Source organism: Alexandromys fortis, unplaced genomic scaffold (assembly GCF_014885135.2).
Source record: "Alexandromys fortis isolate MF-2015 unplaced genomic scaffold, M_Fortis_MF-2015_v1.1 scaffold_115, whole genome shotgun sequence".
Taxonomy (NCBI): domain Eukaryota; kingdom Metazoa; phylum Chordata; class Mammalia; order Rodentia; family Cricetidae; genus Alexandromys; species Alexandromys fortis.
In genome coordinates this window covers 3,012,268-3,030,418 of record NW_026067989.1, presented here as the reverse complement: position 1 = coordinate 3,030,418, position 18,151 = coordinate 3,012,268, and the positions used below count along the sequence as shown (strand labels likewise).

Sequence of the window (18,151 nt, the reverse complement as noted above, 5' to 3'; positions counted from 1 at the left end):
CTGAGAATGATTAACAGATAGGCACACAGGCCCTGATTTGTCTCCTTGCAGAATAACCAGCTCACAGGAGAGTCCAGTTCTTGCCGCCTTTCAAGGCTGTGAGCCACACACTCAAGCATCTAAAAGATTTTCATGATTCAGCCTCTAACTGATGCAGAAGGAAAAAGAACTTCCTCTGCGAAGACACATGCAGGACAAGACTGAACCTGAACACCAAGGTCAACAGAGAGCAAACTAATGCTGTTTGGAAGTTTAAAACAATTCTTTTTTTTTTGAGACAGGGTTTCTCTGTGGCTTTGGAGCCTGTCCTGGAACTAGCTCATATAGTCCAGGCTGGTCTCAGACTCACAGAGATCTGCCTGCCCCTGCCTCCCGAGTGCTGGGATTAAAGGCGTGCGCCACCATCGCCCGGCTTCTTCTTCTTTTTTTTTTAAGGGCCAGGTTTTTATTAATTTTAGTGATAACAATAGCAGGTTATTTTTTTTTAGTAGTGTAAGTATTCTTTAATAAAAAGTCAATAACTTCCCACATAAAAGAAGCTGGATCTTTTTTTTTTTTTTTAAAATGTGCCATTTGAAGGACAGGGGCTCCAACTCAGTGGTTGGCTGCTTGCCTTGCATGCATGAGGCCCTAGGTTCAATACTAGTACTGAAGAAAACAAACACACACCAAAAGAAAAAGATAGTCTATTGAACGCTCAATTCTACTAAATTAAATTTCTATTGTCAGGCTTGGTTGCATTTTCTCTCTTAATTTTTATTTTTCTATTGCTATTAGTATTGTAATTTTAAAAATTCAGTATAGTACATATTTTGCTTGTTTCAGGGAGCAAGATCTCATGCCGTCTCAAACTCACGTTTTAGTCAAGGATAACCTCGAACTTCTGATCCTTCCGCAAGTGCTAGGATTACAGGCACGCACTAAAATACCCAGTAGTTTTAAGCTAGAAAACAATTAGTTCTATGGTGAACCAGGAAGATGTCGGGGACCCCCCACAACTGGTTTCCCAGCCACAGGGTTGTATTTGGGGTTATAAAGATGCTTTGGAGCTAGATAGAGGTGGTAGTTGTTCAATACTCTGTCTTTACTACCCATTGCTGGACTGTTAACTGTGCGTGTGTGTGTGTGTGTGTGTGTGTGTGTGTGTGTGTGTGTGTGTGTGTGTGTGCGCGTGGGTATGTGAAGGTGGACACCAGAGGACAGCCTTGGGTGCTATTCCTCAGATGCCATACACCTTGTTTTTTAAGACAAGACAGGATCTCTCATTGGCCTGGCGCTCATTTATTTGCCCAGGTTGGCTGACCAGCCGGCTCTAGGACTCCACCTGTTTCCAGTGTTTTCTCTCCAGTGTTGAGACTTCTGATTTATCATGCTGAGCTTTTTGATGTGCATGCTGAGGTTTGAACTCAGTCACTTCCCTGACTGAGGTATTTCCCTAGCCCTCACTGTGCTTTTTTGAGACAGTTCTTTGCTCTGTAGCTCAGGCCTGTCTGGGACTCATAATCTTGCTGCTTCAACCTCCTAAATGCTGATGACAGGTGTAGACCATGACGCCCGTTTCGAAATGGCTAATTTTACATTCCACGAATGCAAATTCATCTCAGTTTTAAAATGCGTCAACCCCTGCCAACTGCCCCCCTCTCCCCACAAAGCCTAGCTGCCCGGTCAACCCCTCTGACACGCTCAGAGCACGTTACCTTCTCCATGCAGCAGGGATGGGTCTAAGAGCTCCATCATGTACTCGATTTCAGTGTCCAATTCCAGCATGTCACACTGAGCTATGACATAGGTCAGGACTGGCAAGAAGTCATCTGCACCATACATCCTCCCTGGGATCAGGAAGAGAGGGCAAAGTGGGATATTTCTGTCAATGCTACTTGCTTTCACATCCTGTTGCTATTATTAGCCACCAAGGAGTTATGCTGGGGAAACGCGCTACTTATAACCGTGCGTGGGGGTTGCTGGAATTCTACCTACGTGGCCCCTTGACTCTCCCCACTGTTTACTGAGACTGGCCCCTTGCTCATAATCTCAGAATGAATGCCTATGGGACAGTCAACACAGTTCAGGTTTTCTTCCCACTTTTAAGATTTGCACACTAGAACAAAGTGCCTGTAAGTGTTTTAAACTGTTAGCAAGGCATGATATCAACCCTTAATAAAACATTTCCTTAGGCTAAATCTTTCTGGCTCACTTACTGTGTTCTGTGCCTGTTTATCACAAATGTAATGACAGATCAAACTTAAACCAGGAAAAAAAAAATCTGCTCTGTGCTCAATGTTTATTTAATTTGTTCATTTAAACACGGGTTGATGATAGCACCTGATTAATAGCAACATGAGTAAATGACAAACAAAGAAAAGGTCCTTATTTTTTGCGTTCTTTGCAATGGTGGTTCTTACTTGTGGTTACTTTGCTATCCAAGAGAACACTGATGGTATCTGGACCATTTTCCATGATCACAGTTGGAAGGTGAGAGAGAGTGGAAATGGTATCCAGGATGCTGCCTGGCTTCCCCACAGGAAGCAGGACAGCCCCCACAATGAAGATGATCGTGTCTGAAATGTCACCAGTGTGCAGGCAGAAGGACAGTGCTACTGAACAATGTAATCCCGAGCAGGTATTAGTTTGGAAATTTTTATAAACGATCTCATGAACTATAGAGCTATTTGCTTCAAATTTCAGAGGCTATGTCCACAGGCTGGCAACAGCTTACAGGCTCTGGTTGTGTGTGTGTGTGTGTACATGCACAAGTGTGTGCATGCATGTAGGGGTCAGAGGTTGACATTAGGTATTTTTCTCAATTGATCTCTTTTGTATTTACTGAGGCAGGATCTCTTCTGAACCTGGAGCTCACCTATTTGGCTATTCAGATTGCCATGGGGGTCCCGTCTTTGCCTCCTGAGTGTGGGATTGTGCGTAGGCTGCCACACACACTCACTCAGCATTTATGCAGATGCTGGGGATCTGAACTCTGGTCCTTATGCTCGCCTGACAAATGCTTTGCTCACCAAACCATTTCCCTGGTCCCAAGAGCTCAGAGGTTAAGGTCCTCACTGAGTAGTCACGCATTCCTATCTACTTTAGCAATGGGTAACAGAGTCCGTCGCTTCTCTACTAAGGTAATTTCTGTCAGGAAAAAGTTGGTAATTGCCCACTATATAACAGGAAGCTCCCTGAAGGCCAGAACAGGGCTGGTTCAGTCACTACCCATGAATCATGGGTACTTCTGTATCTTTAGAGAAGAGCCAGGGGAAATCTGAGGACTTATTTCCTACTTCGTAATTCTGTGATGAGTTCCGATGGCGATGCTTCAGCCCGTATTACAGAACTGGCTAAAAGAGAGCCTCACTTCTACCAAACACTCCAGCTTTCTCATACACGTGTTGTAGGTGATCGCCACAAACCCTCATGAGCCAGGGTGCGGTAACCATTCTCCGTAATATTCCTGTTGCACTTGGGGTTCAGATTGGGTTGCCTCACCTAATTCTCAGTTCTGAAGGAGAGGGTCATATGTAAGAACAATGTGGAAACCACAGGGCAGAAGATTAAGGTGGCTAAAGTCCCCCGGCAAAGAAACACGTCCCCAGGGGGAGGACAGCATATTCGTATGCTCTATGTCGCACTAACTCTCTGTTTTAAGTCAGCACTGCAGGCAGCTCTTGTCCTTATGAATGATCACTGGCTGCGAGGATTCTGTTGTTTGAGACTCGTATGACAAATTCCACCAGCTGCACTTATATGTCTGCAGGCTGACAGATGAAATTTGAGACCAAAGGGAGGGGACATTGGGGCTCAGACAGACGTCTGGACAGAGCTACAGACTGCCTCACCTGAGTTGTTCTCCATGACAGTATAGATGAGCTTGCAGACCCGAAGCAGAAGCATGACCTTCTTTTCTGGTGAATACATCTTCTGCATGGTCATGAATTTAACTTTGATTTTCTCCAGCTCCACCAAGTCAGGAGTCGGGGCAAAGACCCCCAGTTCCTGTGGGTTCCTCTGCCGTACAAGTTGCAGGTTTTCCTTGAGTTGTTTCCACGAGCCGTCGGCCGTGTGGAAGTCCTTCAGCATGGCCTCCACGTGGCCCTTGAGGGGCTTCAAGATGCATTTGTGCATGGCCTTCTCCAACACCACATCTGTCAAAAAAAATGCAGCTACTGTGACCACGGTCTGAAGAGAGAATTGCAACGGGTACTATTATGGGATGCATGTCTGTGACTCTATACAGCCTTAGGGGAGAGGGTAAATATGTGATCAGAATGTTTAACACACAACAGACTACAGACAGAACCACCAGAACTCACAGGCCAGGAAAAGCGACCTTTTCCTGATCAGACTTTCCGTGCACACAATCAATAAAGTAAGCGGATTTATTTTAATCCCCCTACGTACAGGCAAATATTCCAGAAGACCTTCTTTTGATCCAGGTGTCCTACCTTCCCTTCCTGTTGCTATGTTATCTTATAGCATTTTCTTTCTTAAAAAAAAAAAAATGAGTGTGAGCATTCATGTGTGTGAAGGGGAGAGAGTAGATACCTGCTACAGCAAGAACATGGCGGTCAGAGGACAGCTGCACGGGTCTAGCTGCATCTCAGGCCTTATTTGAGGCAGAGTCTCTTCTTTGCTGTTCACCGCTGTGTACAACAAGCTAGCTGGTTGGCAAGCTAAAGGTTTTCTAATTCTGAGGGTGCGATCTTGGATTGGATTCTGAACCGAAAACCTCATTTGATTTGCAACAGAGGACATCAGTGGGGTATCAGTTAGGTGGGATCTGAATATAGCTTGCAGCTTTGGTAGCTGCGTCAACACAGCTTCAATATTGTTCTTCTTGTTTCTCTCAAGTTTGATGACTACACTATAAGTTGCAGTAGAAAGCTTTGATTGGGGCAAAGGGGGCACAGTGGTTCAGAAACAAGGAAGGTACATATGTGTGCATGTGTGTATAAACACCGAGAAAGAAGAATGAAGTGACTGTGGCAAAGGGCTAGCATTGGGGTATCTGGGTGGAGACAGGGCATTTCTTTGTATTATTGGTGCAATTTTCCTGTAAGTCTGATACTATTTCAAAATGAAAAGTTAAAACATTTAATTTTCTATGGAGTTGGGAAAATCTTTAGGTGTGGGTGGAGTTATTTTTCCTTCTTTGAATGCTCACCCAGTGGAATAGCTTCCGTTGTCACTATTACAGAGGATAGCAACATAAATCTGGGGTCCTAGGCTGAAGATAATTGGCACAGTGATGGATTCTCTGCTTTTTCATCTCACATGCTGCAGGTCTCATCAAGTCTACCTGAGCTGTACCGTGGTGACAACTGATACATGATACCAAGGTGGTTCCATTTTGTCAATGCACGGATCCACTTATTTCTAAGACTGGAAAGAGATGGGTTATTTCTCTGGCCTCTGGAATTCTTGATATGGGGTCAGATCATACTGAATTCTGATTACTGTCTATTATTAGAGGTCTGGGGGGGCTGGCAGAATAATTTAAGTCAGATGTTCAAATCATGAACATCTTGACTGTACCTCAAAGTGAGAACTGAGTCTAGAGGTTAATGCTGATCCCACAGCGACCAGAGTTCCTCAGCCTAGGTTTCCCTCTGTTCCTGCACTTCCACAGTCTTTGTTTAAAGATAGAGTGCCATACAATTAAAGAGCAAAATAGATGCACAAGGGGTTAAAAGAGAGAGGAGAAGCAGCAACACTCTCACTTCACATGAGACATTAGACAGGTCACTGGTTCGCACTGGCTGTGTTAATAAGCTTGTGCAACTTCATAGCTTCTTTATCTTGCATGATTATTACCATAAAAAAATCAGTAAGAGCAAGGGAGTGCTTGGATGAGCTGAGCCCAATGCAAATACTTTACTTAATTCTAATCCAGTCCTTGCAACAACTCCCTACTTTTGCATGACATTAATACTATGCATATTTTACAGGTGACAAAGCAGGAGCCCGTAAATGTCTAGCAACTTGCTTGAGGAGACATGACTACTTGGAACAAGCATTTCACCAGCTTTTCCAGGTAAACCATCTCTTTTTTTTTTTTTTTTTTTTTTTTTTTGTTCTCTCTCTCTTCTTTGGTGTGCTAGGGATCAAACTCAAGGCCTTGAGCATATGAAGTAAGTGTTCTACCACTGAGCTCTACCCTCCCTCAGCCCCCAAGTAGGCAATCTCTTATTTTAAATTTCAAGTCACTTTGTAAGTACTGACCAGTTTTGTTGTTGTTGTTGTTGAAGTTTGTTTTGTTTTGTTTTTTAAAATCTCATTCAGGCTTCCGAAAGCAGCATTCATGAATATCACTCACCTGCACCTTGGCACCTGCACAGGTCTCCAAAGAAGTGCAAGGGCCATGCCAATCACTAATTAGGAATTGCACACAAATGTTTGTAGCGGTGCTTTTCATCATTGCTCCAAATTGGAAAGAACCCAAAGCCTGGTCCAGCAGAATGACTGCATGAAATGTATTCACACCACAGTCTACTACAGTGGGTTTCAGACAATGGGAGACGTTCGTTCAATGAGGAAGCACACTGTCCCACACGCAGTGTGGGTGAAACTCCAGATGCCACACTGGGTGTGAAAGAGGTGTACTCAGCAAATCTCCCACAGCCTTTCATCTCTATAAAGTCTAACACACAGCCTGCCTATGGAGTCAGAACTCACGTCGGCAGTTGCCCTTGGGAAGGAACTGACGGGTCACGGGGCCACTTTGGTGTCTGTGAGGAGAAAGGAGAAGTTCTCTTAGATTTAGTTGCTGCCTATATGAGACTCAGTGTTTAAGACTAGTGCACTTTATGCACACAAATACACATGTGTTGTGGAATAATCCTTTTGTACACTGTGAAGATGTGTTGCTCACACTGTTTAATAAATAGTCATCTGGCCAACAGCTAGGCAGGAAGAGGCTAGGCAGCAGAGCCAGACTGAGAGAACACTGGGAAGAAGGGTGAGTCACCAACCAGACGCCGAGGGATCAGGAAGAAAATGAACTACATAGTAGCATGTAAATGAACAGAAATGGATTAATTTGAATTATAAGAGCTAGTTAGTAACAAGCTTAAGCCCATTGGCAGAGCATTTTAATTAGTAATAAGTCTCTGTGCGGTTATTTGGGAGCTGGCTGGCAGGACAGAAACTCCTGCCAAAACACATGTAGTCAGAAGACAACTTAAGACCAACCAGCATGAGAATTTTACCTGGAACTCTCAGAACAACGTGTAACTTCAGAATAAGCCCAGTCACTTCTGTGCCCAAGTGTTACACAAACATTCTCCAAACTAGCAAACTGAGTGGGCCCCCTCTTTCATTCATTCATGTGGCCAGGGACCAGTGCCTTGGTGTGTTAGTACCTCCTTTTCTTTTCTTTTTCCTTCCTTCCTTCCTTCCTTCCTTCCTTCCTTCCTTCCTTCCTTCCTTTCATTTTATCTTATGTGCATTGGAGTTTTGCCTGTGTGTATATCTGTATAAGGGTGTAGGGTCTTCTTGAACTGGAGTTATCAACAGTTGTGAGCTGCCATGTGGGTGCTGGGAATTGAACTCAGGTCCTCTGGAAGAGCAGTCAGTGTTCTCAACCATGGAACCATCTCCCCAACCCCCTCATTTTCTTAAAACACAAAAGTAAAAATAATTCCTGGTGTTGAAATGGAGGGGAAGCTTGAACCAACCCTCTGATTTCATTTGATGCTAGCTAGCAGCTTAGGCTGTCCTGGGAGTTACTATGCAGACCAACCTTGCTTCAAACTCACAGCAATCTTCTTCCCTCAGCTTCTATGGTTGGCTGACTCTTGGCTTATTTTAAAAGTCACTCAGAGGTGAAAAGCTTGTATGGTGTCCTCTGACCAGGACATCTGCCTAGACAGTGTCTTCTCAAAACAAACAAAAACGAACACAGAGTTAGGGTAGGATGGAGGAAATGGTGGATCTTGAAGAACTTGGAAGAAATTCTCAAACAATTAATAAAAAAGATTCTATTAGAAAAGAAGTCACTCGGCTATGTAGCAAAGAGAACAGGTCTTTACTGGCTTCACAGTGCATAACATATGAAATGTGTTCCCTAGGGTACAACTCTCCACCTTGTTTCCAGGCATCTGAAATTGGTCTAGGAATTTGTCCAAATTGTGTCTAGCTCAAACAAGTTGAAACCAGTGACTCATTACCTGGGCATGCCAGGTGCTTGATGGGTGACCTTTGCCACCAAGGGTCAAATATTCCAAGCACAATAGCTGGTGTTTTCTGTGTAGGTGGTCAACTGCTTCCTTTTTCTTGTCTGTAAACCCCTCTCCCCCCTATCCATATGTACATACATACCCCCAAACCTTTTCTATCCTCAATAAGGTGGATTTGAGACTTGGAACTTTTCATGTCCTCATATTTGGCAACCCAGGGAGCAAACTCTCATGCCAAACAGTGACTTCAGACACACATGGCGGAGGCAGAAGAAGCGATGCTTGGTGACTGCTAGGCATTTTTTCCAAGTTGGCTTTTTGTTTGTTCTTTTTAAAGACCACACTTTAAAATTAAAACTGGCCTCTTCCGTTTGTTTCCTGGGCTGTATTCTTTCTGACCACCCCTACTAAACCTTCAATAAAGAATGGGGGGGAGGGGGAGAGTTTTGAAATAAAAAGAAGGACCAGTGGCCTCACAGAGGGACCTCCACTGCTTCATTCCACCAAGAAACCGGAGCTTCTGCTCTTAAGCAAGAGAGAAAAATTATTTGAGGAACATAAGAAATGGGACCTTTCTGAATGAGGGCTAGCTCAGATCAAAACCAAACCAAAACGGCGGCCGTGCTCAGAGTTCTGGAAGATCACCAACTTTCTTTTTTCTGCTGTCTGGTTCCTTTAATTCCAACATGAGAAACCCAAATCTTTTCAACTAAGAATAGCAACACTGTTCTAGACACCTTGTGTTTACCGACTCATCAGACCCTCAAACAAACCCCATACAAGGAGGACTTTGCTACAATCACTTCACACAGAAGAAATCCATGGCATGCAGCAAGCAGGAGGAAGAGCAAGGGTTCCAGCCCTGAACACCTACTGCAGGCTTCTAGATGGTAGGTCGGTCGGCTGCACCCATCATCAGAAAGCGTGCGGAACCGAAGAGGGCAAATGCCCCTTCATGGACAAGGGATAGGTGACTGCTCTTCTTGGTGCTCATTAGTTTTCTTTTTTGTTTTTCTGGTAACAAGAAAATACTAGAACAGTCAGGCTTGGTGGTGCATGCCTTTAGTCCCTGCACTTGGGATGCAAAGACTGGTGGATCTCTGTGACTTAAGGCTAGTCTGGTCTACACAGAGATTCCAGGACAGCCAGGGCTAGAGAAATCCTGGCCCTTCTACTGTGTAAAAAGTTGACAGCGAGTTTACACTTCTTTTTTCTCATGCACTGACATACATGTGCAGACATGTTATTAGCAGCCAAGCAGAGACCTCAAACTCAGTGGCTCAGGCTCAGCTCTTCCTTCGACACATCTCACACTCGGGCCTTTCAGCAGAGATGTTTCCCTCGGCAGAGTGGGTAGCTGAGGGAAGCAGAAGGCTGTTTCCAGGGGTCACCAGACTCAGACATGAAGCATAAAGGGCCACTTTTAAAATGTGTGACCTTAAGGGAGGACGGCCTTCCCCTGGCTCGGTTCCCTCAACTGTTTGGGCTGCCTCCAGTTTCACAATGGACCTGCTGAGAGGACTTGGTGAGGTCTCAGGCCATGAGTATCCAGTGTGTATCTGTCATCTACTAAGAATGTTGAAGTTACTGCTTCCTTCCTTGGAATAAAATGGTGATGCCTCTGGAAAGAGACCCCAGGGTTTTTGAAGCCAGGTTTTTTTTTGTTTTTTGTTTTGCTTTTCAGGATTAATTGCAGTCAGATTAAGAGTGGCCTGTTTCCTAGTCACCTTTCCCTGCTTGGGTACTCATACCTGCTAGCTCCTTCCTTTTGGTACAAAGATGGAGGATCTGAGGCTTACATTCCTTATTTTTAATTATATGTATGCATATGTATCTATGTATGGGTATATGCGCATGAGTGCGGATACCCAGGATCCCAGAAGAGGGCATCAGATCCCATGAACTGGAGTTACCTGAGGTTGTGAACAGCCCAAGATGGTCTCTGGGAAACTTGGGTCCTCCGAAGGAGTGATGCTTGCTCTTAACCACTCTCTCCAGCCTCTCACTTTCAGTTTGGCTCATTTTGGTGAGTTTCAATAAGGCCATTATGAAAACATAAGGGCTTTATTCCTGTACTGTCTTATACAAAACAATCTCTGGAGCTGATTTCAGTGCCTTCCAGTATAAGAAGTGGGGGAGGGGGTGTGTGCAAGAAAGAAGAGGAAGCGAGCCTGTCCTTCTTCAGACGTTGAGCTTGTGAATCTAGGCTGGAGGTCAGACTGGAGATCACCAAAGGCTCAGCCTGTGCACTATGCCCACGTAGCTGAGACAGCCAACGGGGGGACTCCTTCATTTGGCACTAGTATCTCTCTGGCCACATGACTCAGAATGACTTTTCAAAAAGCAAATAACTTAAGAACTTAAATTGCATTGTGAATTGAATACAAATGCCATCAGATGCTGGAACTCGAACCGGACTTAGACACTCCTTAAAAAGCAACACTCCATCTGCAGTGTTTTGAGAGGCAGAGGCCACAAGTGTGAGGCCAGCCTGGTCTACCTAATGAGCTTTAGCCTGGTCTACATAGCAAGTTCCAGGCCAATGGGGATACCTTTGCCAAAAAAAGCCAAAACTAAAAAAGAACTCCTACATAAAACAACACAAACACACATTCAAAACAAAACTCAACAAGTACACTCAAAAAATGAAAACAAAACCCTAAATGATTTTTAAAAAACAATAAAAAACCCACAAACAAACAAACAAACAAAAGAATTTCACCATAACCTGAACCAAAGTAGCAGTGACTGTTTAAACTGGACAAAGTACATGTAACTTTACCTTTTCTAGAGGTGGTTTCTCACTAAGTTGCTCAGGTTGACCTCAGACTGCTGGGCTCAAGTAATCCTCCTGCCTCATCCTCTTGACTAGCTGGACTATAGGCATTCACTCCTGCACAGACTCTCAATGTCCTTTTTTTATAAGTGCTCTATTCTGTGGTATCCAACCACATTTCAGTACCATTTTTCCAATAAAACAAACAAAAAAACAACGAAGACTTAAAAAAACAAAACCCCAAAATCTTTAAGTACATAAATTAATGCGCTCTTTGACAAATGTGGGAATGGAGCTTAAGGATGCTTCTTCAAAGAATCAAAATGCTCTTGGGGAAAAGAGTGTTTTGGTTTATAGTAATTACAGGAAAATAATAATACCGTCTCTCTTTTCATTGCAATTGTTAGGAATGTGGAGTTAGGTGCTTTGCCACTATCGGTCATCTGTGGTGAACAGTTTATATATGAAACAGAAACTCCGATGGCTACTAACATTTTCAGAGTCAAAGAAATTTTGCTTTTCTCAGAGAAAGACAGGGGAATCTCCCAAGGCTGATATCAAGTCAAAGAGGAAAAGTGTTCTACTAAAAATCAAACATCTAATACTGCAACAAGTTTGGCAGAATTGAGATTTTATTTATTTATTTTTTAAACAAAAAAAAATCTGGACTCTCTCTCATTGGCTGTCTGAAAACAAAGCAAGGAAGGATGCCAACAGGGCATAATGAATGTTGGGATAAAAGGATCGTCACACCCATCTGTCCTGGGGCTTCACATCATGGAATACCAGCTAAGAGTCAGCTTCACTCTGCCAGTCGAGAGCTGACAGCAGCCTCCAAGTGTGTCCTGTTCTTGTCAAACACTGGCTTGTTCTTCCCCTTGGAGAGATGAAGGTGAGGGACAGCTGTCCAGGAAGGAAGCCCCCTGGTGGGCCTGGAATGAGGGGAGAGAGGTTTGCACGGAAACCGGCCCATGTGGCACCCTCATTAACTTCGTTTATTCAACAGACTCGCTGAGCTGATGCTAGGCAACTCTCTGTACTCAGGAGCCTCTCAGTGGCAGGACTTGGGGCGGAAGTGCTCCTCAGGAACGGGAGACCGACTGAAAACTCCCCATGGCAGGACATGACCATCAACAGCGGCCGCTTTTTAGGTTGAGAACTAACTCTCTGCCAGCAGCTCACACTTGGTTAGAGAGCCCCAGAAGGAAGAGCGGCAGCAGCATATGAGCAGAGCAAGAATGAGCAAGACCTCTTCTCAACTCCTCTCCTTACGTAACTCTAGAACCATCCCTGGAAGACAATGTCAGCACCATCTGCGGACACGGAAGAGATCCTTGTGCGCAAACTCATAAGGTCACTTTTACCTATGAATGACCTGACCGCTATATTCTGCAGGCGTTACCCCATGGAACGCCTCCTCCCACTTCCGTGGCTTCAGAATGGATGTTCTCAAAGTCTGGCATTAAACCTATCTCCTAAGTTCAAGTCCTCCAGAAAGAAAGACTGGATGAAATTCTTTTACAGCAGAGAAACCCAAGCGGCATTCTTGAAAAGCCTTCCCAGCACTCGCAGACACCTGTTCAGAGCAAGCCCGAGGCTTGGGATTCTGTGGATAGCAGTGAAGTGCTGGTGCTTCACAGCTGTGAAGACTCAGGAATTCCTTCCAGGAAGTGAGAGTGGGGATGAGCACACACACAACAGAGATCAGAAGATCCAGGCTGCATACAACCCCCCTTCCAGGCTCAGGCTTACCCTCTGCCCGTAGCGCTACACAGCTTGACCTCTCTCGGAACTGGAAAGGGATGGATGATATATGCAGAAATATATCACCTTTGAGGTTATGAGTCCCCCAAAGGGGCACTGTATTCACAAGTCCTCAGTAAGTCACCTTTATAGCTAAATGCAAAACGCAGACAACTGGGTTAAAGCGACGTTCTCACTGGAGTCCAAATCTAGTCACTTCCACATCAGAGGGGACTGGCTGGCTTTCTAATAATTAGCCTCACTTCTTCCCCTTGGTGCAGTTTCCCAGGCTGACCTCCGCTACAGTAACCTTCCCCTTACTTTCAAAAGACTGGCGCTTCTCAATGTGCTTTCAAAATACTATGTTTTCCATTCATGAAGCAACAGGAAAAGCTGCCTGCCTTCGGGCAAATGCTAAAAAAAAAAAAGAAAAAAAAAAGAAAAAGAAAAAGAAAAACAATACAAAACACTCCATTTAATCCCAGCACTTGGGAGGCAGAGGCAGGCGGATCTCTGTGAGTTCGAGACCAGCCTGGTCTACAAGAGCTAGTTCCAGGACAGGCTCCAAAACCACAGAGAAACCCTGTCTCAAACAAACAAACAAACAAACAAACAAACCCACTCCAAACAAGGCTGGGCAAGGCAGTACACTCCTGTAGTCTCAGCTATTCCTGAGTAGAAGGACTGCTGGAAGCCAGACTGTGCAAACAGGCTAAGCAGAACAGCAAGACTTCTGACTTAAACAAATAAAACCAACCAAACAACCAACCAAACAAATACACAGCAAAACCAATCCATACAAAGCAGGACGATAGCGCAGGGTGGTGGTGGCGCTGGCCTTTAATCCCAGCACTTGGGAGGCAGAGGCAGGCGGATCTCTGTGAGTTTGAGGCCAGCCTGGTCTACAAGAGCTTGTTCCAGGATAGGCTCCAAAGCTACAGAGAAACCCTGTCTCGGGGGAAAAAAAAAAGCAGGACGATGTTTTTATAGGTATTAGCCATAGTCACAACTGTCCTAAAGACAAAATATAAACACAAGCCTTAGCTGAAGGAGTAGGCTGACGTAACAAGGGTTTGCCACAGGTGTTGGCTCATGCCTACAATCCCAGGCCTTGGAAGGCTGAGGCAGGAGGACTGAGAGGGTGAGAGGCTGAGAGGCTGAGAGGCTGGTCTGTGTCACGCAGTGAGCGTCACACCAGTTCAAGTTCTGAACTTGCCAACTACTAACTGGAGTGGGTTGACACATTACCTGACTCCTTCATCCCTCACGGGATAGGATGCATTTTGACTGGGGTGTATATGGAGGGAGAGTGGGGAGCACCCACTGAAGCAGCTTTTTCAGGCTGCCCAGCTTGTCTGGGAGACTCTACAGATGTGGGCTTCCCTCCTCATTAGAGATTTCAATTTAAAAATAAGAATTGTAAATTTCAGGGAGTTTTGGAGAGGATGAGTTTCTGAGTGATAAACACACACACACACACACACACACACCATAGGCAAGCTTCCTGAGACCTTCTTGTATTGGTACTTAAGGAATGAGCAGGGAAGCCCAGGCAGAGGGAGGCCTTGTTCCCCAAGCAGCTCCTGCTCTCTGGGCTGGCTGGTGCTGTCTGCATATGTAGCTCACTCCTGCCAGCAGCATCCCACCTTCCCCCAGCCCTGGGAGGAAGCATCTCATTCTCTTTTCTAGGTAGGAGCCCCCATGGCTAGGAATTTGGAGTTGGTCTTCAGGAGAGGCAAGACTGTAGCCTGGGGGGGGGGGGGGGAGGAAGGAAGGCAACTTCTATGACTATTTTGCATTCTGAGGAAGTCTCCTGAAGAGTTTTCAATTCTGAGACACATCACAAAGTCACATTCCTTTCAGCCACTCTCTCCTTCTCTCGGGAGCACCCCAGCTCCTCTAACCACGCCCAGACAACCCTGGGCTAGGTCAGAGCACCACAAGAAAACAAACAGGGCTTTGAGTCCTTTGTGACCAAATCAAAGAGCTGCTCAAATTCAAAGTAGGAGAGAGAGAGAGAGAGAGAGAGAGAGAGAGAGAGAGAGAGAGAGAGAGAGAGAGAGACTCTATCACACACTGTTTACTACTTTCAACAAACACACCCAATCAGAAAGTAGAAATCTGAGGAAATCTGAGTTTAGCTAAACCATGGAAATGTTTGCAAACTCTTGCCTGTTGCTACCCACTGACTGAAGTCTTTCAAAATAACCCTTTAGAGTCAATCTTCCAAACTTAAAACAAAACAAAACAACAACAATAATAATAAAAACAAAACTTGGAAACTCTTGCCCTAAAAAAAAAACAACAACAACAACAACAAAACAAAAAAAAAAAAAACAGCTTGCCAAATTCAAATTTGCCTTGGCAAGCTGCCTACCAAAGGAACTATTAACCATCCAGCCCTTCTGTGAGGTCACAGAAAGAGCATTTCCCCTTGACTCTGGAGAGAATGCTTCTCATGTGATCTCCAAATTATGGCACTCATTATAAAGGTACACCAAACAAACTAGTCTTTCCCCTTTCATGTTGATTCCCCAACTGTTTCTGATCTAGACACTGTAGGGCGAAGGAAGCAGTGCGGATACGCTTGAGGCAGGGCAGGGTCTCGGGGTCCAAAGTCTGTCTGTGTTCTGCGTTCTGGGCTGGGGCTTGCACACAGGTATGCTCTTCCCACCCCCTCTTCACACTCCTAACATATGCTACAGAAGAAAACACGCACAGCCGCTCAGATGACAGCAAACATGCTGGCTAGAAGCAGGCAGCCCCCACAGAGTCCCGCGCTCAGAAAATGCTCGACAGATGTGTCACACACACACACACACACACACACACACACACACACACACACACGGCAAGAGCAGGGGCAACTGGGACCCGCCAAAGCAGGACACTTGCAGCCTGACCTGTAGCATCTGCCTTAAAAGGCAGATCATTCCATTCAAATCAGGTAGGGGAGTGTGTCATTTGTAACTCAACAGCAAACTTCATCCAAAACACCACTAACAAGACGCACCCCATCTGACAAAATTGAAAGCCGGGAGACAGGCACTTACCAATTTGGTCTTCGGGGATCAGCGACTCGATAGGGGGGTCCAGTTCGGAGCTCTGAGACAAATAGTTCTTGACCTGGGTCATAAACTGTCGGATGGTCTGCAGCATGTCAGTGCTGGACACATGGCATTCCTTGTTCTCCTTCAGGAAACTCACGTAGTCCTGCACCAGGCACCCGAAATAGGTGCATTTGTCCCGGGACAGCTCGGCGATCCTGCGGACCATCCGCTTCTCAGGGGTCATGAAGGAGCTGAACACCCCGCTCATCTTTCGCAACTGGGACTTGACGAGCTTGGGCAGCACAAAAGAGCTGTTCCTCTTCTTTTTGGACTTGATGGGAGGTGCCATGGTCTCCTGGTCACTCTCCCCTTCGTAGTCCTCCAGGCTACTGGTTGTATCAGCCTCGTAGCCATACAGGGGCATGCTCCGGTCGAAGTCCAGCGAGTCGGAGGAGGAAGTGGAAAGGCTCATGTCGCTCAGCCTCTGCCTGCCTCCATGGCACGGTGGTGGCTGTGATTCAGAGTCGGGCGGCGCCCTTGTGCAATCCCCGGGGGCGTCCCTAGGCGGGGCTCCACCTGCGTGCCCAGCTGTGCCCAGCTCTGGCTCAGACTCTGGCTCCGGACTCCGGCTGGGCCGGCAGGCGGTCAAGGTCTTAGGGCTGCCTTCCGCTTCCAAAAAAGAAGCCTGCTTCTTCAGCCGGGGTGGAGGGATGGGAGTTGGTTTTGTTCCAAGCAGAGCTACGTTCCCATGTTTGCTATGGTTGACTGTTTCTGGCATGCTCGTCTGGGGTTCAGTCCTGGATAGCCCAGGGCTTGTGTGCAGACTATTAATAGCGGGTGGCGGGGGCCTGGGTGGGGGGGACCGAGGCCTCTCGGTGCCATTCGCGTTGGGAGTCCTTGTGCTCGGCCGCTTTGGGCCTGGGCTGAGGTCCTGGCTGTGCACTTTCAAGAAAAGAGGATTAATAAAACACAAGGCTCCGTTGGTCTGGCTGCACTCCAGCTCCGAAGGCGTCCTGGTTTTTATAGAATGCACTCCGTTTATAAGGCAGAGCTGACGCAAGGAGGCAGGGCAGATGCCGGCTGAGGAGAGAGGCCTATGGAGAGGTGGGGAGTTTGGGGGTTTGTTGTCAGCTGAGGAGCTCCAAAAATCTGAAAGTCATTATCAGCGAAGACAAGAATGTAAATATAGTGTACTTGGGCCATTCCTTTACAAGTCACACACACACACACACACACACACAGAGAGAGAGAGAGAGAGAGAGAGAGAGAGAGAGAGAGAGAGAGAGAGAGAGAGAGAGAGAGAGCCTGCCTGTAGAGCAACAGAGGCTTAACTTTGGGTCTGCCTTTTTCCTTTGTGCCCTTCCCCCACTATGCTTCCTTACTGAAAAGGGCTGAAAGTCAGCCAGGCCCAGCTCTGGGTTTACAGGAAAACTCCAGGGACTTCTCACCTTCAAAGCCTTTGAGAAAGGTTGGTTGAGCCAACAGACAGCTCCAGCCCAGCCCTTCACACAGGTAAGAAGGACAAAGAGAACTGGAATGGGTCCAGGCTAATCTTGTAAAGGGCACAGGGCCACTGAGCTTGCTTTGCAAAATCCCACTCTGCCCTGAGAGAGCAACAGCACCCTTTCCAATCAACTCCTCCCGGATACCCTCCAACGAGGATGCTGCCAGCAAAGGAATCCATAGGCCTCCAAGTTCCCCTTTATGAGGTAGGACCAGCAGCTGGGCCTGAGGGATGTTACACAATCTACTGGAGCTTTTACACATTCAGCATTAAAATCCACCAGAGGAAAACTGAGTTCAAGAGTCCCATCCCTACAGGGTGGGATGGGGTGGGGGAGCGGTGTGTGCTTGTGTGTGTGTGTGTGTGTGTGTGTGTGTGTGTGTGTGTGTGAGAGAGAGAGAGACAGAGACAGAGACAGAGACAGAGACACAGAGAGAGACAGAGACAGACAGTGTCTAGGATCTAGACACCTAGGTTTGAGTCTTTAAAATCCCAAATTTCTACTCAAATACTGTGGTCTGATTGTGAACCTATCCAAAGGCCAAAGTCTTAAAATCTTAAAAGAAATTCCCTTTTCCAACCTAGAAGGAAAACATTTAATGAAAGTTAAACCCATACTGATTCTGCCAGAGCACTGGGATAAAGTCAAAGCAGGTGAACTGTGGGTGTTGGCTCATCATCAGCCACAGTCTGGCAGGATTGTGGGGCTTTGGGGAAGATCGGCAAAGAGGCAGACTGCTGAAGTAAGCGCCAGCCCCAGCGTGAGGACCTTTGGTGGGAAGAGGGACATGGCCCACAGCAGCACGGTGGGAGCTGAGTAAGAGGGGAAGAGAGACAGCTGTCACTGAGATGCCATCATCACTCCTTACAGCACCGGAGTGTCACTGCCGTCTGTGTGCCACTTCAA

General features: G+C 46.2%; 1 protein-coding gene across 5 annotated transcripts in view; it reads right to left on the bottom strand.

Moving 5' to 3' along the window:
* Window positions 1-18,151, bottom strand: part of Rin2 (Ras and Rab interactor 2) — a 171,016-nt gene that overhangs the window by 8,430 nt on the left and 144,435 nt on the right. For all 5 annotated transcript variants that reach the window (XM_050159577.1, XM_050159579.1, XM_050159578.1 and 2 more), the window contains 3 exons: window positions 15,744-16,889; window positions 3,834-4,139; window positions 1,698-1,829 (listed from right to left, as the gene is read on the bottom strand). In XM_050159577.1, the coding sequence (XP_050015534.1) occupies window positions 1,698-1,829; window positions 3,834-4,139; window positions 15,744-16,889 (1,584 nt within the window). The remainder of the gene's footprint in view (window positions 1-1,697; window positions 1,830-3,833; window positions 4,140-15,743; window positions 16,890-18,151) is intronic.